This window comes from Narcine bancroftii, chromosome 7 (assembly GCF_036971445.1).
Source record: "Narcine bancroftii isolate sNarBan1 chromosome 7, sNarBan1.hap1, whole genome shotgun sequence".
NCBI lineage: Eukaryota > Metazoa > Chordata > Chondrichthyes > Torpediniformes > Narcinidae > Narcine > Narcine bancroftii.
Window position 1 is genome coordinate 14,587,410 of NC_091475.1, and position 25,974 is coordinate 14,613,383.

The following is a 25,974-nucleotide window of genomic DNA, read 5'->3' on the forward strand; positions in this document are numbered from 1 at the left end:
ATGTGTATATTACTTGTGAGCTGTAATTAATTTACTGCTTATCAGTGTGTTGCACGATTAGACTATATAGATGCACTGGAATTCTTGATTGTTGCAGCCAAACAGGAACATAGATTCACCAACTACAATGGTACAAATTAAATGCCCACCATATGCCAAAGCAGAAAAGGAGACAATAAATATAAAAAATTGTAAGTGGGGAAAAAAAGTCACATTTTCAATTTCACTTCAAATGTGTTATTGATCTTTTGGTGGTCTTCGACTAGTTTTATGGTTGTACAGGGAGATTCAGAACTCTGGTAGTATTGGAGAAAAACTGTTCTTGAGCTAGCACTGCTGTCCTGTCAATGAAAACATTCTCTTTCAAAACTGCAGCATGTCTGCTGGAATTTAAGCCCTGTGTAAGGACAAAGAAAGGGGAATATCGAGTATGATGTATCTGTGAAAATCTTTTATCCAATAAACTGATGCTCATCAGTTGGGGAAATTCTTGATGTTTCACATTTCCATTTAACATGAGATCTTGTTATTTATAGTTGCTCTTGCCTAAATGTTCAGTCCTAGTTGTTTTATTCTAAAGAGTGTCCTCTTGGTCAAATGCCTTCAGTTTTCTGCCATGATCTCGTTGAATGGCGGAGCAGGCTCGAAGGATCGAATGGCCTACTCCTGCTCCTATCTTCTATGTTTCTATGCTTTCTTAAACCACACAGTTTTCAATATTGCAGTATGCATTCTTGGTGACATTAGAAATTACATATTTCACTAATTACAGATGTGAATCTGATAATTACAGCACTCTTTATTCCCTTACTTTTAAATAATAAAACCTATTATCAAGACTCTTCTCAAGGCACAGCTTCATTGATATACACGGGTTACAAGGGAAAGGAAAGCCTGAAGAACTTGAATGAGCCACTGAATAGCTGCTTGCAACAGAATCCAATTAAAAAAAAAGATGCAGGTGGCTGTAAATCTGAACTAATAAAAACAGAAAATGCTGAAAGCAAGACCACATCGATAGGGAGGGAGTTAAAGTTTCAGGTTCAAGGTGGTACCTTTCCAATTCCTTGTGTCTGCTGTAGATCTGTGTAACCTGATGGGTGTTGTAGCAAGTCTGAGGTCAATTATCGAGTATGGATACTGATTTTTACAGAGAAGGGCAAATGTTTGATTTTAGTTGAATGGCTGTACTGTTCATCGGTAAACCTACATTTCATCAGCTGAAGATTGAGGGATTGTATTTGAGCTTTAAGGTGTTTGATGAATTCCAGCCTCTCCACCATTGGCCTTCTGTTTTTTATAAGCAAAAAGTTGGATTCTCCACTTAAAATAGAGACATGTGAATATTAATTGCAGATAATGCCAAAACATTCATATTATTGAACCATTGGGTACTTGTCTGCCTCATGAAAGAACCTTAAGTTGTTTCATGTGGTCACCTATTGAGGAGTTTCAAACCTGACCAATAGTATTGACAGGTGCAAGTAAGCACAAAGACCCACTCACTTTGCATTTGCTTTGCTGTCATGTGTTCACAGTCATGCCTTTAAGAATAAAGATATCTGCTACATTCCAAATGCTGGTGGATTCCTTCCTAATGAGAATTATGTTGAAGCATATATTAATGCTGCAACACATTTGGTTACATATGTAATTCTAGTCTGTGTAAGGCAGGATGGATCGTTAGAAGCTAAAATGTGTCATGTACCTGGCTGAAGAATTGTGCTTCAACATGTGAGAGAAGGAGCCAATTCCATGCCTCTGGGTCTGCCTCAGCTAATGGTTATAGATGTTGCTTAGTTGCAATCAACCTACCTAACCTGAAAGCAACCCCTCAATTTTTTTGTATTCTGTTAAGGAAAAAAGTAAATTTGTTAGGGAAAAATTTTGTTTCAGAATTTATCCTTGTTTATTCCAAGCTTTCACCGAGGTTGCAAATATTTAGATGACTTCACATCCATATTTCACTGAGTAAGAAAAATTAGTGAAGAGAAACAATCAATTAATGTCACTGAAAATTATTAATGTCCTTTGTCCACTGCACAATGTACAGATGCATTTGTATATTGCTGCATTTGTTTCTAATAACCGGTCCTTGTGTTCAGTTGATCAAAGCATTGCTCCAAGGATAAAATGAGATAAACATTATGGTTTCCAAAAACTGCAAAATATGTACAGCTGTGTTGTAAGTCATCCTGGTTTCAGTTGTGCTGTTACTGATTTACCCAGCAGTAAAGCCACAAAGACTGGTGACAAACATTGCTGTGACATCACCCCACACTTTTAAGCTTTTGCTGCAATGTTTCTCCTCTCAGCAAACTTCCTGTGGAGATGAAGCTAATTTGCAAAGCTAATGGGCAATCTGTTCAACATCAAGTTCAAGTTCAAATTTATTGTCAGAGAATATGCATGATATTACATACAACTCTGATTCTTTTCTCCTGTTGGACATGCAGAATTTACACTTGTGCTAGTGTAAACTGTACTCAAGAGAAAGATGTATACAAAAGAAATGTAAACAAACTGAAAATACAGAAAAAGGTAGTAAATATTGTGCAAAGTAGGAGTCCTCAAATAAGTCTCTGAGTTTGTTGATTAGGAGTCTGATGGTGTAGGGGTAGCAGTTGTTCCTGAACCTGGTGATACAAGTCTTGTGGCACCTAGACCTCTTTCCTGATGGCAGCAGTGAGAACAGAACATGTGCTGGCTGGTCTGGATCATTGATGATGTCTGCTCACACTGACAGCAGCATTACGTGTAGATTTTCTCAATGATGAGGACAGTTTGCCTGTTATATATTGGGCTGTGTCCACTACCTTTTGCAGGGCTTTCTGCTCAGAGGTATTGGTACCCCCATACCAGGCTCTGATGCAGCCAGAAATTTGCCAGAGTTTCTGATGTCATGGCAAATTTCTACGAACTCTTGAGTAAGTAGAGACACTTTGTGCTTTCTTCACCATGACATTAGTTTGTTGGGTTCAGAAAAGGTCCTCAGAGAAAGTAGTCCTTTTCACACCGCGGGCGAGCGGTAACCCTACTTAGACCTGGGTGAAATTCCAGGGAAGGCAGGACCTCCTTGGTCCAAATTCCTCAACAATTTAGGGGTAGTGAGTGACACATTACCCACTCACAGGAAGTCCTACTGGAATACTGTGTGTGTATGTATCCCCCTCTTCTCCCCTGTCTGTGTATATGTATATACAGTACAACTCCAATTATCCAAAATGATCAGATAAACGTGTTTTTGGAAAATTGGTCATTTAAAAAAAAAACAGCCCAGTAGCAACACCAAATCACTGGTAACAGTGTTTAAACAACAACAAAGTAAGACTTTTTAAGCATTAAAAGAATGTTTAATTCTCACAAAAACAAAATGCTGGCCACTACCGATCACTGACACCTCCCCACTGCGGTCCTGCACCTGCCCGAGAGCCCGTGGTCCACTGCTGCCGGTGACGGGAGCCCAACATCCCCAGTCACTTCAGCTCCAGAAAAATTTCAGATAAATGAGAATTTCGGATATCCTCACTTATCTGAATTTTAAAAAAATTTAAGGTAACTGAGGATTTTGGAGAATCTGATTTTGGATAATCAGAATTGTATTGTGTGTGTGCGCGCGCGCGCGTCTGTCTCTGTCTGTCTCTGTCTGTCTCTGTCTGTCTCTGTCTGTCTCTGTCTGTCTCTGTCTGTCTCTGTCTGTCTCTGTCTGTCTCTGTCTGTCTCTGTCTGTCTCTGTCTGTCTCTGTCTGTCTCTGTCTGTCTCTGTCTGTCTCTGTCTGTCTCTGTCTGTCTCTGTCTGTCTCTGTCTGTCTCTGTCTGTCTCTGTCTGTCTCTGTCTGTCTCTGTCTGTCTCTGTCTGTCTCTGTCTGTCTCTGTCTGTCTCTGTCTGTCTCTGTCTGTCTCTGTCTGTCTCTGTCTGTCTCTGTCTGTCTCTGTCTGTCTCTGTCTGTCTCTGTCTGTCTCTGTCTGTCTCTGTCTGTCTCTGTCTGTCTCTGTCTGTCTCTGTCTGTCTCTGTCTGTCTCTGTCTGTGCGTGTGCATGCATTCACTCACATACATACATATAGAACAATTAATAAATAGCAGAATGAACTGATTTGTTGAGGGCAAATTGAGGTTGATGATCTTAAATGCTGAAATGTCGACATGATGCAGCACACAAGCGCTTGACATCACGACGCTTATCCTGCTCGGCCATTTGGCGATTCAGACCACAGGGAGAGGGTGGTCCAGGAAAATTACCTGGGTCCATGGTGCTACCTAAGAGGTAGAGCCGTGGATCCGGGTAATTTTCTCGGGCCGACATTTTCACACTGCCGGTTCACAGGAGGTTCCTGGAAAAATTTCTTGGGAATCTCCATTTTACAAGTTGGTGTGATGAGGCTTAGTGACTGAGGAATTTAAATTTGTTCACCCTATCCACCTCCGATCCCACAATGATCACAGATTTTATACCACTGGTTTTCCCTTCCTAAAGTCTACAATGAGCTCCTTGGCTTTGGTGATTTGAGTGCAAGATTGTTGTTATTGCACCATTCAGCCAAGTTTTCAATCTCCTTCCTGTCTTCTGACTCAATGCCTTTTTTGTACAACCCACTTCTGTGGTTTGAAATGCTAAAGTCTGCAGAAGCTGTGATTGTAATAAAAGCACTAAAATGCTTGAGGAACTCAGCAGGTCTTGCAACTGAGTTTCTCCAAAACTTGTGTTTTTACTACTTTGGTATCACCAGCAAATTTGACGATAGTGTTGTTGTACTGTGCCAACCAGTCATGGGTGTGAAGTGAGTAGAGCAGGGGGCCAAGTACGCAGCCCTTTGGTGCTCCAGTGCTGATGGAGATTGTGGAGATGTTCTTGCCAATCCATGCTGATGAAGGCCTGAAGGTGAGGAAATCTAGGATCCAGTTACACAGGGGATGAATGTGTTGAATGCCAAGCTGAAGTCAATAAAGAGCATCCTGATGTATGCATTTTTGCTGTCCAGTGTTCCTAGGTTTTGCGTAGAGCCAGTGAAATGGCGTCTGTTGGTGTGGTGGGCAAGCTGGAATGGATCAACATTGCCGCTCAGACAGGAGCTGATAAACCAACACCACTGTAGATGTGAGTGCCACTGGTCAGGCATCATTTAGGCAGGTCACCAAACTTTTGGGCACCAGTACGATTGAGGCCTGTTTGAAACAGGTGGATATTACGTCCTATTGGAGTGAGATGTTGAAGATATCCATGAAAACATTGGTCATTGAGTCAACTCGGGTTTTCAGTACTTGGCCAAGTACTCTGGCCAGATGGATGCTTTCCTTGGATTCAGCCTCCTGAAGGAGGCCATGAATAATGACAATAGTGGTTCATTAGAGGGCGTGGGTGTGCACAGTGGTTCTTCCTTGTTATGGTCGTCCAATTAGGTGTAGAAGGAATCCAACTGGAAGTGAAGCTTTGCTGTCTTCTGCATTCGTTTTTGTAGCAGTTTATGTCACTTAGGCCCTGCCACAGCAGTCAGGTATCTGTTGTTTCTATTCTTATCTGGAATCCCCACTTCACCTTGGAGGTGGCTTTTCGTAGGTTGGTCCTGCTCCACGTGTAATGTTCTGAATCTCCAGTCTTGAGTGCATGTAATGTGGCACACAGCAGATTCTGAATTTCATTGTTCATCCAGGGATTCAGGTTGGGGAAATCCCTGATTGATTTGGTGGGGACACAGCTGTCCAGATTAAGTCCATAACGGTCCTGGTGTAATTATTCAGGTCCTCAGCTGAGTTCTTGAACACTGCCCATTCCACCGACTCAAAGCAGTCCTTTTGCCATTCTTCAACCTCCAGTGAGGAACCTCTCTTTTTGGGCTTCAGCTCTGTCTTCATGCAAGCAGAAGGAGCACCATCGAGTGATCTGACTTGCCAAGCTGCGGTATCGGCCTTTCTTATCTTAGTGTAGTAGTGATAAAGTGTTGTGGGACCTCTGGTACAGCAGGTTACGTATTAGTGATAATTGGGCAGGGTTTTCTTGAGATTGTCCTCTATTATTTATAGGGCATGGGCTGTCTCTTGTTTACTGATCACATCATGCAGTTCTGCAAGTGACTTTTTGTAATCTGCATCAGGAGAATTATGAACTCTGGTAAGAATCACTTGGGGTAGATAGATAGATCTGCATTTGATCAATATTCGCTCTAAGGCAGTGGAGCAGGAGGTCAACAATCCCAATGTCTGCACCAGCTGGTATTATAGTAACTAAAAGGTAGACACCACCCCCTCTCTCTGCCACAATCCCAAATTCTGAACCAGTCTGTGAAAGCTTCAACCCTTGGTGACATTAGATTAAATAGCTTTACTTTAAATTTTCTGGTTTACCTTACTAAACGTTTTAATATTTTCACCTTAATTCCCAAACTCTAAAACTTCCTTGCTGACTAGAGGAACAGTGCCATGAGATATCTTTGAATGCTGTTTTGACTTCCAGATGCCACTTTTTCTTGGGGGACAAATGCTTTGCTTTCATTTTCTAAATTTTGGAATGCTAGTACTGTGATAGTACTTTCAATAAATGATCTGTGGATCATTAATGCCTTTTTAAGTGTGATTTGGAGTGGATAATAAATGTTGGCCTGTGCAGTGCCCATAAATTTCTTGAATTAGGTTGCAGTTTCATGATCTATGGATTAGATTGAACACCAGAAGAGTGGCATTGTAGAACCTACCTGATTATTTCTTCAGATCATGGCTAATCTGATTTTTGCCTCAACTTCACTTTGCTGTTTCATGTCCATAAACTGGTCCAAAGATCTGTCTGTCTCAGCAATACTTATATCATGGCTGTCCTCCAGTGATCTCTGATGGGACAATTCCAATGATTTTTGACCTTTGTGCAGAAATTCTTCCTTAGCCTTGCCTTAAATAGGAGACTTGGCCCATTGTTTCTATGGCCTTCAGTGGGCGGGGAAGGATTCTTGCCGCATTTATCTGACCTGATCCCCTCAGAAGCTTGTGATTCTATCGGATCATCTATCATTCTTCAAATCTGCCCCAACCTGTTCCCACTCTCCTTTTAAGTCACTGTCCCATCACAGGAAATGACCGGTGAATCATGTGTCAACCAACAAAAATAAGGATAATGTAAGTAATTCATGTGACTTCTCCATTGAATCTCATGAATGGCTCAATGGGATCTTGTATTGCTCAGTATAGAAAATGTTGCCACGGATAAGAGCAGAATTAGTTTGTAATGGTTGACTTGGTCGCTAAACTGGACCTGATGTGATGCTTAAAATTGCTGCTCTTGAAGGAATACTTTTCCTTTATTTGTCTTGAAACATAATTCTCCAAATATTTGTGGTGAAATTACATGTGCCTCCCATTTAGGTTTTTTGCCAATTGTAGCTGGCCCATCCAGAAACTCACTGGTTTAAGGTGTCCCATGTTCTCCATAGCTGCAGGTGAGATCAAGTATTCACACTTTTATACGTATTTATGTCTAATATTCCTACATTGCTGACCAAGTGCAATGGAAATGGGAAACTTGAGAATAATTAATTTATGAAGCTTGAACTACAGTTGTTTCATCCAAATTTAGATTATTTTAAAACTTGGATTAAAACTGAAAATTAGTTAAGTAATAGTTTGATATATTGTTCTTTGTCCACTCTAATAATAAATATATCTTAGTGTTCTCGTTAAATCTGCTTTGTATATCCCATAATGCATAGTTCAGCCAGATTTGATCATGCCTTCATCTTGCACTAATCTTGTGAACATGCAACCAGTTGTCATTAACGTGGGAAAATTGTATGTATGTGGAACACCGAGCCAGTTAAAATGTTTGTTACTGAACTCATAGATTCCTTTGATACTTTGGACATGACCCCTGAAATAAAAATACTTAGGATGAGATTTTTCTTGTTTGTGCAGATACTGAATGCAGAATGTTTGAATCGTCTCTAACAGGCAATTTACCCATTGTGATGGTGACACCAAGACCTTCATTTAAACTGCAAGGTTGTTTTTTTTAAATTTTTTATTTTTCACACCATAAATCACATTAGCCATGATATACACTATTTCTTTTTCACACATATACAGTGACTTTTTCTCCCCCCCCCTTCCTCCCAAGCCACCCCCCCACCCCCCCCTCTCATCCATTTTAGGTATACAATCTAGGTTGCATTAAGCCAGTCAGACAATGTTGTCATTCAACAAAAATACACCAGAAATTCTACTGATAAACTGCAAGGTTTGAGGGCAGTATTGAAAGTGGTGAATTAAATTTTGCATTAATTTGTTTTCTAATCCTAATGTTCACATATTTTAGTTGTCTGCGCTAATCAAAATTGAACTTGTGTTTTCTAAAAATCGCTCCTGTCTAAATTAGTTTTTTAAAAAATTTATTTTCATTTCCTGAATACATATGAAACCCCGTCGAGGCCACAGCTGAAGTACTCTGTCTGGTTCTAGTCTCAAGCCAACTGCATGTAATCTCATTAGGGAGCGTGCAGAAGAGATTTGTAAGGATTGTGACATAGCAGGAGAAAGGGTTATGAAGGAGAGGAGAGACTGACCAAGCTCGATCCACTTTCTTTGAAACAAAATATGGGATAAATCAAGATTTACTGAGATGCTCATAATTGAGGGTCCTAGTCAAAGTTAATAAGGATTGATTTCCCTTGGAAAAGATTGATGTCTAAAGGATCATTGAATTAATTGATGAACTAGGTCAAGTTTTTTTTTTCCCTGGAGGTTTTGTATTTGCCCATCCCATTTAAAAGATACTCCATTTGAAGAGTTGTAACTGAAATAATCATGGACCAAGAGCTGGGAAGTGAGATTAACCTGACAAACTACTTTTAGCTGACCTCAAAATGATGGGGTGAATGGCATCCACTGCTATGAATGTAATTACTTACATGGCACAGAAATGGGATCTTCAACCCAACCAATTCTCTAGCCTAAACTTGTCCCATATGCCACCATTTGAATTGAATCTCAACTACCACTATCTGTATACCTTGTCTGAATATATTTTAAATGATATCATTGGACTTTCCTCTACTACTTCTTGTAGTTTCTTCTACATACCCAACAACCTCCAAGGGGAAAAGGTCATCTCCTGGCTTCCCTTTAAATCTTCAAGCATCAACCTCTGCCCTCCAATATTAGACTCCCCAAGTTGAGGGTGGGGAGAGGGGGAAGGGAAAGACTGGCCCTTTGCCTTATCTATGCCCTTCTCTGTAGAAAAACAAAATAGTTAACCCTGTGTAACCAATATGATTAGAATGTTCCACTTGAACCCAAACTTCGAATGTCTACTTGCACCATGTCTGTCACCAAGGCTAACAACTTTCACTTTTTAACTTTTAAGAAATGGTTAAGAAATATCTAGAATCAGCATTGAAGACGACAGACATAATGCAGGTAAACATTGTTAGTATTATTTAGTACAATGGTCAGTGTGGACATAATGGGTCAAAAGGTCTGTTTCTGCATGACTCCATAACTGTGAGCAATGTTACAGATCTATCTTTGTCTTTTTCTCACCTCATCTGCTGCTGGTATTCTCAATCATACATAACCTACTTGGGCTTAACTGCTACAGTGTGGTCCTGGCTAGCATTAGGTCCACCTTATGAACTTGTGCCCATCTAAACTACTAACAGTAGGCCATTTTCAGATACCCCAAAGGTTGAGATGTAAAGGCGGAGAAACTCCGCCAAAACACATAATCACCTACCTTTCTGAACGTGCGGAGGTGGTCTCCAAGCCACATATTCCAACCCCTCTCCGAGAGGGATAATCTTCGCAGCGCAGTCCTCCGCTCATCAATCTAAATGTACAGCCGCACTAAGTGGCTGTTTAGGGGCGAGTTGATGATGCCGGCAGCTCGTGACCCATCTCCCCACTCACCCCTCTCCCTCCAAGTCAGGGGTGGCGGAGAGCCCTTGGGGCAGCATGGACCATCGGGGCAGCGAGGACCATCAGGCAGTTGGGGCAGCGGGGACTGACAGGGCAGCGGGAACTGTTGGGGGCGGCTGCACACCAGGCCGATTCGGCCTTCAGGGTTGCTCTATGCAGCTCAAAGCGTGGCAAAGTAATGGCCGTCTTCCCTATCCATAATCCCTTACGCAGCTGGAACTGTTCTGGTAACCACAGAAAAGTTTTAGCTGCGTGGGGGATTATGCGTAGGGAAGATGGCCATCGCTCTGTCCAATACTTACGACAGGTGGCGCTACAAGGCACCTCTGGATATGAATGGGACGCTGGAGCAGACTTTTTTGGGCTACCGTCTAAAAGGTAAGTTCCTATTTTTCCATCTGCTCCGTAGCCGGTCTCAAGGCGGAGGCCCGACATGAAATAGCCTAGAGATGAAAAATGATTGAATCTAAAGCACTGACACTTTTCTTTCTTCACCTCTACTGCCTCACGAGGGAGTGACTTCTATGGCTTTTTTCTGTTTTTGTATTTTTCCAATGTTGGATTCTGGTTAAGTAATGAACCAATTTCTGATTTTTAAAAAATTTGAATTTCAACTCTCTCCACAATACTTGCCTATCACTCTACTCTGGTACTACATTTTTAATTTCTTCAATTTTGGACTTGTGCACATCCCATATCTTGATATTTTGGGAAAATTTGGATCTCAACACCTCTAAGATGCTTTTTTAAAACTTTCCCATGCTTTTGATCACATGACCTTGTCTTCTCCTTCAGAATCCATTTTTACAATATTACTCCCTTTGAATTGGGTCATTACACTGTGATAAGCCAACTTTCCTGTTGGGGATTATTTTGTTCGTGACGGGGATAAGATCAAATCAACTTAATTCTAACCTCAGCAGTTGTTTTGTCTTTAATAGGATATTTTCCTACTTTTTTGCTTTTGAGAAAAATGCTGCCAAATTGTTGCAGAATTAACAACATTTTTTTTAAAATAAGCAGTTCACTACAGCAGAACTAAATGGAAAACAGTTTCCCAAAACCAGCAACTTCTGCATTATGGAACTAGTTAAATTAAGCATTGTCTGGAAAACCATTGCAATTTAATTGGTAGCTTATTGGACTGAAAGATTGGTGGCTGAAGAACTGTATTTTAACGTGTGATTTTTGGGGCCAGTAAATGCTATTGATATTTTGCAGTGGGGTGACACGTCATAAGCCCCTTTCACACATCCAGTTCAAGGTTGGAATATCGCACCACACCTTCTGGGTAAAGGGTGGGGGGGGGGGGGGGGGTCGTCATTTTAGTCCTGCCTTTAAGCCGGTAATGGAGGTAATCACAGCACCAAATTGACGACTGTATAAAAATGGCGAGCCAGGACCAGGATGGGAAAGGTGTGTATGTTATAATTCACACTTGACAGCACAAGTCCTGCCTCATTTACTCCTGAAATGCTGGCTTGCTGTGTAAAATGTCACACTGGCCCAGCATTATGCCGACATCTTAACAATGGGTCATCTTTACGGCAGTGTTGCAGGAATTCTGTGTAAAAAGGGCTAGAGTGCTTAGTGCAAGGCTGGTGAAGAGACCTGGATTTGACCTCTGTAGTGTTTGTTGTTCTCTATGTTGCGTGCATTTTACTTGGTGCTCCTGTTTCCTTTGTCAAAGATATTGGTAGATGGGTTAATTTGCTCATATAAATTACCTGCAGTGAGGGTGGGTGACAGAATTTTGGAGAGTTGGAGATGCCAGAAGACAAAAAGGGGTTAGTGTAATGGTGTGCTTAATGGTCAGCGCAGACTCAGTGGGTCAAAGGATCTGTTTGCATGCTTGTACCATGTGACTGAGGCCTTGAAATTTCTTTTCTCAATCACTGAAGCTGCATTGGTGATGGCCTCTGACATCTGTGAGTCTGCATTTTCGTGCTGGCATGACAGTATAAATCTGGTCTGCATGTAGAATTAATCTCGCACAACTGAATTGGATTGCGGATGATTTGACTTTCAAATCCAGTTCTAGGCATTGAGGTCTTTTTCCCATTTGTTGTTGGAACCCAATCCTAAGATTTGTTTTCAATTTGCTTTCTCAGGAAAAATGTAATGACCTTGAAGGCCAAAGCACATGCATACATTTTGGCTCAAGGCTTTTAAGTCCCACTGACGTAATACATTTTTATAACTTTTAATCCCTTTCTAAGAACTGGTGGATTTAATGGAATATTTCAATTAAGCATAAGAATCTGAACACTTGTTACACTAATTTCAGTATTCTGGGCTTTTAATTGGCAGTTATCTTTCTCCCCAGTGCCATTCATCGATGAAAAATGTTAGCAAGTCCAGGAGGATCCCACTTGCCATTAACCTTGATCCTGTAAGGTACACCAGTATCAGAAAATGCTATGACTTTCTTTTGCTCCTGACTAAAGCACAATAAACTGGCAAAGTTAGTGTAGCGGTCGGTTGGCACGGCATTGCTACAGCGCCAGCGAGCCGGGTTAGAATCCATCACTGTCTGCAAGTTTGTGCCTCTTGTGTGTATGAATCGATTCGTTTACTTCAAAGGAAGATTATTCTTACTGATGATGGTATTCCTGTAGTGGGCTGCGAGAGAAACCCATGTTTGTGTTCTGGTACGAGTGATTGAATGGACGTGTCTTATCACCAAATTTTGACTTTCTTTTCGCTTATTCTGGTGATTGGGGTTACAGGCAAGGAATGTGTTAAAGTAGCTGCAAAACGGAAGATGCTGGAAATTCTAAGGCCAGGCAGCGTCTATGGAGAGAGGGGGTTACTGTTTAGGGTTGATGACCTTTCATCCAATCTGGTTGGACTCTGAATGTTAATGCTGCATCTCTACACAAATGCTGTCTGATATGATTATAATCTTTGAATTGCATTTTCTACTGGCCTTTCAGCATAGATCATGTATATTTTGGAGCAAAATGTTGTATCCATTGTGCAAATTCCACACAGCACCAGAGGTCGGGATGGAAACCAAGTACCTGGAGCTTAGAGGCACTAGTACTGTCTGCTGTACCATGATGTTGCTCAGCCTTCACTGGGGCAGTGACATTCAAGCTACAGATTGCTTGCAAATCACTTTATAAGCTCCTTATAGTTTCCTTATTGAGAGCTAGTCATGCCCACAGCAATAACAACTCGACTATGGGGATAATGCTGAGAGAGAGAGAGAGAGATCTCCCATTTGCAGTAAATGTATTAATCCCAGTTTTTTTTCTCTTCACATTCTCATCAACTCCCCCCCACCAAGTTCTAATATTCACCTAAATACAAGGGACAATTTACCAGAGCCAACCAACCTACCAGCTTCCCAGGCTGATAATGTTTGATATGGAAGGAAAGCGGAGCCCTTGGAGCAAATCCACTCCGTCATGAAGAGTATGTGCAAATTCTGGACAGGATGGGATTCAACCTGGTCTCTGGGGCTGTACGGCAGTGGCACCACAGGGTACATTGTGTCACTTGTTGGTGGAATTGTATACTTGAGAACTATAAATGACAATGAAACACATAGAAACTTCTTTCAAATAAATACTTTCCTTTCACAGATTGCTAAATTTCTTCAAAAAGATGGGGAAACAGAGCTCCAAATGAGAATTGAAATTGGAAACATGAAGCAGGAGTTGGCAACAATTAGTATGATGGATGAATTTGCTCGATATGCACGCCTTGAGCGCAAGATCAACAAAATGACTGATAAACTGAAAACTCATGGTATTTAATTTTTTCAAAGGTTGCGATGTACAAGAGGAATGGGGGGGGGGGGGTGGTGGAGGGGTAACCACACAGTTGCTTGCATCACTTTTTTATTGAAGGAAACCACTGACAAAATATGTACTGGAAGTCATTTGAGGAAAGGCTATGCCTGCACTCATTATTGGCACTTTCAGGTGGTTGCATAATAAACCGGAACATTATCAATCTCTACTTCTCTTGGGCATATCATCTGATGAATATTGAGTCAATCTAGGTTGTTGCAATTGCTAAGGTTAACAATTTGACCTCTGCTCAAATCTTTCAATTTGTTGAGGTTTTAAATTTTGCAGTTAAGAGTTATTTCATCAATTGGAGGAATGTTCTTGAGATTAGTTCAATACACAAAAGTGCTGGAAAAATTCTGTAGGCTTTATGGCAAAGATAAATAACCAACATTTTGGGCCTGAGCCCTTGGTCTATATTGTAGTTGGGAAAAATTATGTGTTGGACCTGTAATAAGATTTTAACTGAACAATATATTTGCCACTTGAGCAGAGTAAGGTGGTTATGCTTTTACTACTTTCATGTTCTGTTAGGTAGGAATTGTCCTTTTTCATAAGCCAATTCCCATTACCCCTTCCCCCCCCCCCCCCCCCGTGTCGGTCTTGTTCACTATCCCTCTGTCTCCTTTCCTCCAGCTCTGCATTTATAAGGGTACCACCTCTCCTAATCAGTTCTCAGCTTTTCTCTCCATGTCCTCCTACAGTCTCTTGGCTGTTGGCCTATTCTCCTTCCTTTTCCCCCAACCTTTTTATTCAAGAGCCTGTCTGCTTTTTGAAGGAATTGGGTCTGAAACATTAGTTAGATATCTTTACCTCCCATGGACGCTGAGGGACCTGCTGAGTTACTCCACCACTTCTGTGTATTTCTTACAATCACAGTTTCTGCAGATATCTTGTTTCACAATCTATTAACCCATATGTGTACGGGATGTGGGATGAAAGTGGATCATCCTGAAGGAAATCCACACGGTCGCAGGGAGAACTTACAAACTCCTTACAGCGGCTGATTTGAATCTGCTATGCTGTTTAGTTTTTTTAAAATTTATGCATACAGCATGGTAACAGGTCATTTCGGCCCATGAGTCCATTGCTGCCCAATTTACACCACATCAACCTACACCCCCAGTACGTTTTGAACAGTGGGAGGAAACCAAAGCCCCCGGAAAATAACCCACGGAGATGCGGGAAGAACATACAAACTCCTTACAGACAGTGTGGGATTTGAACCCCGGTCTGGTCCCAATTGTTGGTGCTTTTAAAAATGTCCGTTTCTGGATTATGCTTGAAACTTCAACAATTCAGCAACTTCTGATCTGTTATACCACTGAGCAGAATGTCTTTTATTTGCAGTCAAAACAAGGACAGCACAGTTAGCCAAGATCAAGTGGGTGGTAAATATTGTCTTCTACATTGCTCAGGTAGGTACATTTTCTTAACTGTAAAATTTGTCTTTGTAACTTGCTCATCAGAAAAATGAATTGGCCTTATTGTTCCTGTTAATGGAACTTCATCTTAGCAAATAGGTATATACCACCTATTTTCTTTCCTTTTTAAATACTTTTATTGAGTTTAACATTTGAGCATACATAATAAATCAATTGTACACAAGTAAATACATAAAAAGGGGGGGGAAATAATAGGTAAATGATAAAACATGCATTACTACATTTATAATTACTAGTAATAACTCAAACTAGTGATCAGCATAATGTATGCAACTATGTCAGACCCATTTATTGGACTGTTATAGTAAAATTTAAAAAATAAAAATGTTTTAACAATGTTTCTCAATCTGAATAGTTTCAATAATAGCTTTTTCAATCACTCTGATATTTGTCTTTCAGTTCAGCTACCTACACCTTCTTTTGAAATTATTTCTTTATGCAGGATCTAGACTGGTCTCATTGATATCTAATCCAGTTGTACAAAGAATAAACACTGGTGTCTAAGTGGGAAGACTTTCTCATTTCTTCCAGTGATTTGGACATACAGCAAAGTTGAGGCCAGGGGTCAATTTACTGAATTAAGTTCATGTGATGTGACGGATATATTATATTTTGTATTGTATATAGATAATGTTTTTTTTAAAAGGAGATAGATTGTGGGGGTTTAGAATGCAGGTCATTTCACAAAACAGATCTCATTTAAAATGCAAGAGCTTGGCTGAAGCCAGTCCTGCAGGTACCAAGAGTCTTTGCAAAGACAATAAAATAATGAGACTACTTTGCTCAAGAATTTCAAAAGCAGGTGAGAATGGATTATTGTTTTGAAAGCCACAGATGAACAGGCTCAGAAGATTGGGTCCGGTGCTGCAATCTGTCTGATTGCAGTTTGCTGTTCTGAAAAGATCATGTGGTTTTGCAAGCAGAGAGAAAGACAAAACAAGCTTTATCTGAGAGAGAGAAAACTGGCTTTTGCAGTGACTTTTGGAGGCTGCAACAACAAGCTGGCAGCTTGTTTAAACCCGATTTTGAAAATGGGTTGTGAGTTCTGAGTTCAGCCTGTTTAAAAACCCTTGCGGTCCATACAAGAGGAAATGGCTGGCTAAAGTGTTTCACCTGAAATAAGGAAAACAAGAGAAACTCTGTGGTGAACTAGAAGAAGAGGTTATCATTTGGAAAACCCTGATGCGGTAAACTTCTTCAGCAAGACACTTAAGTGACTGATGTAAGTAAATCAGTTTGTATGTGTCCAATGCGCAACAAATTTCTCTCTGAAACCAACAAGAAACTTCCAGAGCAGTAACCATTTAATCTTAAGTATCAGAGTCTGGTAAAAATTCATAAATGTTGAATTCTGTGCACAGTATAAGAATTGCCTGATACCGGTGAACTTGGAGGAGTGAGAAGTGAAATTGGACTGTGAATTAAATAACTTTTCTGAACTTATACACACATTACATTCACGCGCACTTAAATTAGAAGGGGGTTGTTAATAGTAATAAGTTAAAGTTTGATCCTGTTTTCATGTTTAAAGAAAATTAAAATTGACTTTTGTTTAAATAACCATTTGTCTTAGTGAATTTCTATTGCTGTTAGGTTTTGGGGACCTCTGGGCCCGTAACACAAGTTGTTGACATTATTGGAAAGAGTTGAGGGAAAATCAGTGCCATAGCTAGTTGAAAGGAATAAAATTTTATTTAAAAACAGAAAATGAAGTGGGAGTAAAAGTAGAAATTGGAGTTTGGCAGGCAAGGAAATGCAGCAGTTGTAATGTTTTAGCATAAAGATAAGTTCAAATATTTGTACTTGGATGGCATATCAAGTCATGAGCTCATGATATATTGAGTTTCGTACACAGGTTGTACTTTACCTCCATCCACACCTTTGCCTTGGGGTCTCTAAAGTGGTCGATATTAACCCCCAGGGGTGGATGGGACCATCCAGGGGGTTCAATAACACGGTGGTCAATTTAAAATAGTGTCTCCACACCACCACCAAACCCCCCCCTCCCCCACCCTCTCACTGTCCAGCATGGGTGGGTGGGGGGTGGCTTACCTGCCATGAACCTTCATGCACTGCTGTCACACTTCCCCCTCATCGCACATGCACCAGCTGGCCACGCAGGGCCTGCAGACTCCAGGACCTGCATTTAACAGGTAAATGCCCTTTCTGCCCCTTAATTTGTCCTCCATTTATCAAACAAGGGAAAAACCAGACTGGACGAGATTAGAATTAGATAAAATAGGGGAAAAGATACCTGAACACATATTATATAAATGGGATGAAAAATTGGTACAACATAGAAGTTCTCCAGTATTACATCATCTCCTCAATATTTGGAAGAAGATTCATGTAGAAAGAAATAAAACAAATTATCAATTACCAAAACTAATATTGACGCAAAACAAGTTACTCCCTTTTACAATAGATAACCTTTCCTTTAGAGAATGGGAAAAAAAGGGATTAAAAGAATAGAAAATTGTTTTTCAGGAAATAGATTCTTATCCTTTAAACAAATGAAAGATAAGTACAATATAACTCAAGATACAGCGCTGGCATATTACCAATTGAGATCCTACTTGAAGGATAAATTAGGAAGCAGTTTGAGTTTGCCAGAGGCAATTAACCTTGAATATGTGATTACAGATACAATGATAATCAAAAGATTTATAACAAATATGTATATTAAACTGCAAGAAAAGGAGAATGAGGAAACAAATGGTAAAACTAAACAAAAATGGGAACAAGATTTAAATATAAAGATAAAAAAGGAAACATGGGAGAAATTATGTTCTGGAACGATGAGAAATACAATAAATACGAGGCTACGTATGATACAATATAACTGGATACACAGACTATACATTACACCTCAAAAGTTAAATAAATGGGACCCAACAGTATCTGATAGATGTTTTTGATGTAAAAAAAGAAATGGGAACAACAATTCATGCAATCTGGACATGTGAGAAAGTAGAAAAATTTTGGGAAGATCTCAATCAGATATTCAATAAAATAACAGAAAATAATATACCAAAGAATCCAGAGATCTTTCTCCTAAGTAACATAAAAAACAAAGAATTTGGAATTGATTTGGAGGATGCACAAAAAAGATTTGTTAAGATAGCTCTAGCCGTAGCAAAAAAATGTATTATGTCAACCTGGAAATTGGAAGATAATTTGAAAATACAACAATGGTATATAGAAATGAATAAATGTATTCCATTAGAAAAAATAACATATAGTTTAAGAAATAATATTGAAATATTCGAACAAATATGGGAGCCTTACATTAAATACAATAGCGAAAACCTACCGGGGACAATCATTACCTAAGTTGATGGAAGGAGAAGGAAAGAAAAGAATGGACTCAGTAGAATTTCTGGTGTAATTTTGTTGAGTGACAACATTGTCTGACTGGTTTAATGTATCCTAGATTGTATACCTTAAATGGATGGGAGGGGGGGGTGGGTTGGGAGGAGGGGGGGGAGGAGAAAATGTCACTGTATATGTGTGAAAAGGAAAAAAGTGTATATCATGACTAATGTGATTTATGGTGTGAAAAAAAAAATAATTTTTTTTAAATTTGTCCTCCATTTTGGGGATGTAGGCCCCCCTCCCCGTCCACGCCCCCCAATCCCCACCTGCCTTTGCCCATCAAATTCGATAATACAATCTTAGGTGAAACACACACCAAGGTCAGAATAGTTATAGAGCATCATATTTTGTGGCTGAATCACACATGATCTGTCACTAATGTTACTAGTTAATAAAGGAATACTCCATTTTAAGTGTGGCCTTTTGTTTTGAATATAATACAAATTGAAGTGCAAGTCCAGAAATGTTATAGGATGTCATTAGTGTTTTGTAATGTCACAATTACTCCCCTCTTGTTCTTCTAAGGGAAGGGTGGGATCAGTAAGAATTAATAATCATGGATTAAGTTTTTTTTACTGTACTGGGAAATGTGAATGAATTAGATTGGATTGTTTCCTCACTTTTTAAGAGGAAGAAAATGATCCTTCGGGGAAAGCAATCGCTGTCTACTCGCATTCTGTATTAAAATTGCCATTATGCAAATGATTGTTTTATTTTTCAGGCAGCTCTGATGATTTCCCTAATATGGAAATATTATTCTGAACCAGTTACTGTGCTCCCACACAAATGGATTGCACCTTTGGAGCGGATGGTGGCTTTCCCAACTGGAGTGGCAGGTGCTGTATGAATTATGCCATTTTATTTTGTAATAATTATTTTAAACATTGGTTTCTTTTGAATCTAGACTTTTTTTTAAAGATGTTTTTCCCCACCATATCCATGGTTGTCTTTTAATATTTTACTCCTCTGATGGCAGTAGCTGGTGGGTATCTCACTAAACTGGCTATTCTAAACATGAACACATGTCCTGACAAAGGACTCTTGGGTTTGGCAAAGCCCTACATGAGCACTATTTGGCAATGGTTACAGTGGTCGTCAGGACAGCAGAAACGTACATTGGGGGAGGCTGTGTGATCCTTGACCACTCACTGTCTTGAAGGGACATTTATCTTTTTTGCAAGATGGTACTGGAGTATGGCAAATCTTTGCTAGCCTTTGAGCACATGCAAAAGAAAGCCTTTTCATTATCTCAGTACGTGACAAATAGGAACAAATGTATTTGAAGGAAGTGGTTGGATAGTTGGCGTCTGACTTCATCTCCCACTGTCTTTTTATCAGGTTGTGCAGAATTGGAGTCCCATCATTAATCATTTGAGGTGCAAATTTGCGATATAGGACTTTTGTATGATGAAATTTTATTGTTCTTTTTTAACAAAAAAAGTTTCTCCAAGCCCTTGAGTCCATGTTAAAGTTATGTAAATCACAAGTTGCAAAACATACTTATCCATAAAATAGAAACAAAGATGGCAGCAAAAATATCAATATAATAACCATATTTTCCTATTTAGACCTCTAATAACAGGAAGAAAATAACTGCTGTTCATTAATATGCATCACCACTGCATCCACCACTATTTCTTACGCCCCACCCCAAGAAACCTCGACATGTGCCCCAGTATCGATGTCCAATTTATCAAACTGTTTGTGAGACGTGCAATCAAACGCTGCCACTTTGGCCATTTCTGAGGCTCACTCCTGAAATGATGGTCGCCCACCCCCCCCCCCCAAATTCTTCCAACCTCTAATTATAATTGGTCTTCCTACCATTATACTTGTCTGAATCCAATTTTGAGAGTATTTATTCCCAAATAATCCAAGTGTTTCTCCCAAGACAAAAAGGAATTTGAATACTTGAAATTCACCAATATACTTGGGTATCATAATCCAAAATTCATGAATTCAAGGAGATGACCAAAGCGCATGTACTAAGTCCCCTTTTTCTGCCTCACAGCGCCAGCATTCAGAGGTATTTTTCAACCCTAATCTTGCTGGAGTCCAATAAAAACAGTGCAGAATCTTAAGCTGATTGGCACTCCCTCAGATAATATACAACATTATTAACATAGCAGCTACTTTCCATTGTTGTTTGGATGTTAAAAGATTCTTGTAGCCTCTATGACTCATTCAAACAAATTTGTACTTGAGTTTTCCAAAGATAAACTCCATCGCTTTTATTCTCATATCGATCCTATATGTGATAAATGTCAATTGGAAATAGCTTCCCTTACACATATGTTTTGGTCCTGTCCCTCTTTACAGAATTATTGGAAGGAAATTTTTTCCATTATATCTACTGTTTTGAATATTGATTTACAACCACATCCCATTACTGCAATTTTTGGATTACCTATGATAGATTTGACTTATTTATCTCTTCCTGCGGATCGTATGATTGCTTTTCTTACACTAATGGCTAGAAGATCTATACTATTGAATTGGAAAGAGGTAAATCCTCCCACTGTTTTCCAATGGTTTACCCAAACTATACTATGTTTAAATTTAGAGAAAATTAGAAACTCTGTCTATGAATCCCCTTCTAAGTTTGAGTTAACCTGGCGACCATTTATTCAATATTTTCATTTGTGGTGAGTTGATCTGGCTCTGTTTTCTTTCTATGATTATGTATGATAATTGGGCTGTAAGATGAGATCGGAGTGATCGGCGTGGTTTAGCTATATCTGTAGGTTTTTTTAAAGTTTTTTTTAATTCAGATTTGTTTTTTCTTTTTTGGGGTTTTTTTTCTCTTTTTTCATATATTGTTATTAATTATATCTTTTTTTTAGAGATAGTTCACACCCTAAACTGATCAAAATTTTTTTTTATGATATATTTTTATTCTGTAATATTATTGTTTAATATCTCTGTATTAATTCATTACTTACTATGTATTTTTTTTATATCTCTTTGAACTGTATGTGTTTATAAATTATAATAATAATAATAAAAAGATTGAAAAAGAAAGAAAGAGTTTTCCAAAGTTTATGGAATGATAATAAACATTGTTAACGTTGTTACAAGTTGTTAATGATGTTTAATATCATTTCATAAACTTTGGAAAACCCAACTTGCTGGTAACGTTGGTACAAATTTGTTTGGACAAGTCATAGACTAAAAGATTCTTGTAGCATCCAAGCGACAATAATGGAAAGTAGTCACTACAATTAATGCTGCACTTTTGGTCTAATTGGAAATCATTGAGTTTTCAGAAGACGTATAATTAGAACAAACAAGTGGAATTTATTTTCTTTGCATTTTGCAAAGCTTTCATGTGGAAGGTGCCATTTTTCCAAAGCCAGGGTGAAAAAATAATTTTTACTAAAAGTTAAAGAATAAACAAATCCTGGATGTTTTGTGTGTCTGCATGTGTTATTTTTCCAATTTTGCTGCTTTTGCTTGTTCTTGTTGGTAAGTACTCTATCAGGTGTGTGCAACTTCTAGGTGGATGTCTATTTGATTCTTGGTTAAGTCGACTTGAATCTTAATCTTACCCCCATTCTCGTAGAGGGAGGGATGAGTCTGAAGATTTGATTTTGCTGTTAACTACATCTACAAATGAAACTGGGACAATGTTTGGTATGTGTGACTGCATGCCTTTTGGTGCTTGATATTATAACCAGTAAAGTTTTTCTGTTTTGCAGGTGGAGTTGGAATTACCTGCTGGCTCTTGGTCTGCAATAAAGTCGTTGCTGTGGTATTGCAGCCTTTCAGCTAAAATGTAACACTGGGAAATTGGAAGTGTTTTCTTTCCTTTGAAAGACCGCTGTCAGGTTCAGCTCCTTTTTACATTTCTTGCAACGTTATTTTTGTGAAGCACTTTTGAAAACCCTTTCAAAGAGGGACATGAAGAGTACAATTTCTGTCATTTGAAGACATGTTGGAATTTTATGTAATGTGTTTCCAGTTTTTAGTAGTTTTGAAATTCATAGGACTTGCAAATAGTTTCAGGTCTCGTCTTGTTTGAAGCCTGGGAAAGTACAAATTGTACTGAAATTGTCAGTGGTTTTTGTCAGTTTGAGTTCTCATGTAACTTTGTGAAACTGCTGTTTATTTATTTATTTGGAGTACTGTCTCACACTAATTGCAATTTGTTTTTAGCAGCAATTCTTTACATTGCAGTGACGTGCAAAATTTAAGCCCAGTGCTTGATAGGAAACAAAATATTTGAAATAAGGATTTAATACATGAATGAAACTTTTCCCATTTCATGTGCATAGCCAGTGGGGATGGGGAAGGTTGAAATGGTAGACCTTGTACCTTGAGGAAAAAATAAAGCTGAAAATGCTAAGTGTTTTGAGATCTTTGTTAATATAGTCATGCATGAAAATTTGTTCCTGATCCCAAGTGTTACATGAACTCTACTTTTAGGTAATTTATTTTATTTTTAGTTCTTGGCTTGGCTTCGCGGACGAAGATTTATGGAGGGGGTAAATGTCCACGTCAGCTGCAGGCTCGTTTGTGGCTGACAAGTCCGATGCGGGACAGGCAGACACGGTTGCAGCGGTTGCAGGGGGAAATTGGTTGGTTGGGGTTGGGCGTTGGGCTTTTCCTCCTTTGCCTTTTGTCAGTGAGTAAAGAATAAGGATTTATATATTCACTTATCCTGATGTTTGTTACTTGACATCACTATTGAAAAATCTACGGCATTTTAATAATTTGCTCCAACCATCTTCCACTTCTGCCCAACCCACATTTTTGACAGAAAAGCTGTAATGAAGCACTGTGAACAATAAAAGATGGTCATAATCTGATGCCCAGTTTCACAATCGGCGTAAAATTATTGTGTGTCAGCAATGTATTTTGGTGAGCGTCAACCTCTTGAAGAGTGATGAAGATTAGAAATGGAGTGCAAATCCACTAGTGCTCAATGCTAATACAACAAGGTCAAAATGGGAGGGAATATTTCTCTGCATGTTAGTTACCAGATGAGATTTTTCACAACAAACTCTGCCTTTTCTAATGGAACTCGTCTTTTGCAGAATCTTCTAGTGTTTTAGTTGCTTATTTTAGTGTTCACAACGATTGGGAAATTTGTAGCATAATGTATAAACTTTGGGTTTTTTTTATGAATCAGTTAAAATGTGTTAATCACATCAACACTGACTGATCGTAATGCTACTTTTCTCAAATGGGCAGTAGTTGTGCATTGATAAGATAAAATATTAGACAGAAATAAACAATTTTTAAAATTTAGACATACAGCATGGTGACAGGCATTTCAGCCGACAGGTCTGTGCTGCCCAATTTACACCCAATTAACCTAACCCCCCCCCCCCCCCAGTACATTTCGAATGGTGGGAGGAAACTGGAGCCCCTGGGGGAAATCTACGCAGACATGGGGAGGGCATACAAACTCCTTACAGATAGCACAGGACATCAATGTTTTGGCTTGTCCATTAATATTCAGTGGGACCTTGAGTGTTTTCGAACATGTCGCAGGACAGGGAAGGATATTTGAAAGGAAATTAGAAAGTTGATGGAATTTTAACAGGTGTGACTGTGGTGAAAGTTATCAAGAACATTATAAATGGAAACTTTTCTTTAAAGATGGAATTGCTGACCTTCCAATGCTTACTGTCCATTCTCCAATTGCCCTTGAGAACACAGTAATGAGCTATCTTCTTGAACCATTGCAGTCCTGTTCTGAAGTTGGTGATCCATTTGTTTTTGAAAGTGCATAACACAACAATGGGGAGTTACTGAAGATGAGACCTCCCAGTCATTAAAAAAAAATAATTATGGCAAGATAATTCCATAACGGAAGTCAGAAGTTCTATTTCAAAGTTTTCAAATCTACATTTGACCAGAGAAGGTCACATTTTATGAAATCGCGAGGATCTTTTATGAGAAGCTCCTCATGCATGTGTACAGGAGTTCCAGAGCTGCAGTTAACAATAAACTGAAAACTGCTGGTTTCCTCTTTTCTGCCTTCGAGTCGAGAGTCATAGGCAAGTTTTTGCTTCAAACTTCTCTCAATGCTGCTCTCATTTTGTTACTTGGTCCTATTTTGTGACTTTATTTGAGTGCCTTCTGCTCAATGCTGGACTGAATCCCAGGTTTCCAGCTCTATCTCAACAGAATAGCTCCTTTTGATAATGCATTTACATTACTATTGGGCAGCAAGCAATGATTGTATCTACATTGCGAAGACTTGAGAGTGACGAAGGCAATATTTCTGGACAGGTCCAGTGTTTTGGAGAAAATGAATGAAACTTAACATACAACATCAAGAAAGATTGAGACTGTTTAAATCTGACTTCTAGGATATCATTATAGATGCTAGTCTTTTGAGTCCACTATGCGTTTTTTTTTAAAGTGATAAATATCTTGAAAATTCCTTTTTTTCCCAATAGAATTTCTTGCATGTTTTGTCCCGTAATGTATTATGTGTAGGGGAAAGAGTCTATTTACGTCTACTCTATCTATTCCCTTCATAATTTTAAATACCTCTATCAAATCCCCTCTCAGCCATCTACATTCCAATGAATAAAGTCCCTGTCTCCTTAATCTTTCTCTGTAATCTAGATGCTGTAAGCCAGGCAACATCCTTGTAAATTTTCTCTGCACGCTCTCCACCTTATCTATATCCTTTCTATAATTTGGAGACCAGAACTGAACACAATTATAGTCTCTAATTGCTGGTCTAATGGAGAGGTGATCAAAGTACAATACAAATTCATGGTCAGGATTCCTTCAGCGCCCTTCCGTGGACACAGAGTCCAGACCAAACCATTGGCCACCCGAGCTCCAAATCTAAACCTCCAATAGGGTCAGGATCCCTTCAGCGCCCTTCCGTGGCCAGAGTCCAGACCAAACATTTTCTATGTTTTTGCTACCAGGTATTTACATGTTCAAGTCACAATTGTTGACAGCAAGAAGACTACTCTGATTATCCCTATCTTGTCGGATACCCTTGATGCAGTTGTTTTATTCTCTCCACTGCAATTATTCCCCGCTAGAATTTGTTTGAGATGTACTCTCTGGCCAGTGATACTTGGTCCAGATGTCCCATCTGCATCCAAGAGCTTTGCATAAAATGTAATGTGCCTAGCAGAGTCTATATTGCTTCTGTAGTTTTCCCACAAACATCAATATACATCAACATTTATGGTGCAATGCAGTGGAAAATGTTCACATCAATATGATATCAGTTTATTATTTTTCCTGATGGATTGAGCTCATGATTCAGTGTCATTCCTCTTTGTTCAATGAGTTTATTGTCATATTCATAAATACAATGTACAGATTCATACTTAGTGCAGTCACAGAAGTACAGAGGATACTCAACTACAAAAGTAAAAATTAAAATTGCAACAAAGCAAAGCAGAGGAAGAGATGATAAATATTAAAGGATCAATACATATTCACAGTTGCAATTAGGGCCAGGAAAAAATGTACAGCAGT

General features: G+C 39.1%; 1 protein-coding gene across 3 annotated transcripts in view; it reads left to right on the plus strand.

Annotated features, from left to right (window-relative positions):
• Positions 1-23,321, plus strand: part of get1 (guided entry of tail-anchored proteins factor 1) — a 48,966-nt gene extending 25,645 nt beyond the window's left edge. For 2 of the 3 annotated variants that reach the window (XM_069888935.1, XM_069888933.1), the window contains 5 exons: positions 12,220-12,285; positions 13,484-13,649; positions 15,044-15,111; positions 19,235-19,349; positions 22,212-23,321. In XM_069888935.1, coding sequence (XP_069745036.1) covers positions 12,232-12,285; positions 13,484-13,649; positions 15,044-15,111; positions 19,235-19,349; positions 22,212-22,285 — 477 coding nt within the window. In that variant the 5' untranslated portion in view covers positions 12,220-12,231 and the 3' untranslated portion in view covers positions 22,286-23,321. The remainder of the gene's footprint in view (positions 1-12,219; positions 12,286-13,483; positions 13,650-15,043; positions 15,112-19,234; positions 19,350-22,211) is intronic. The other variant, XM_069888934.1, reaches the window with a different exon arrangement.
• The last annotated feature ends 2,653 nt before the right edge of the window (positions 23,322-25,974 follow it).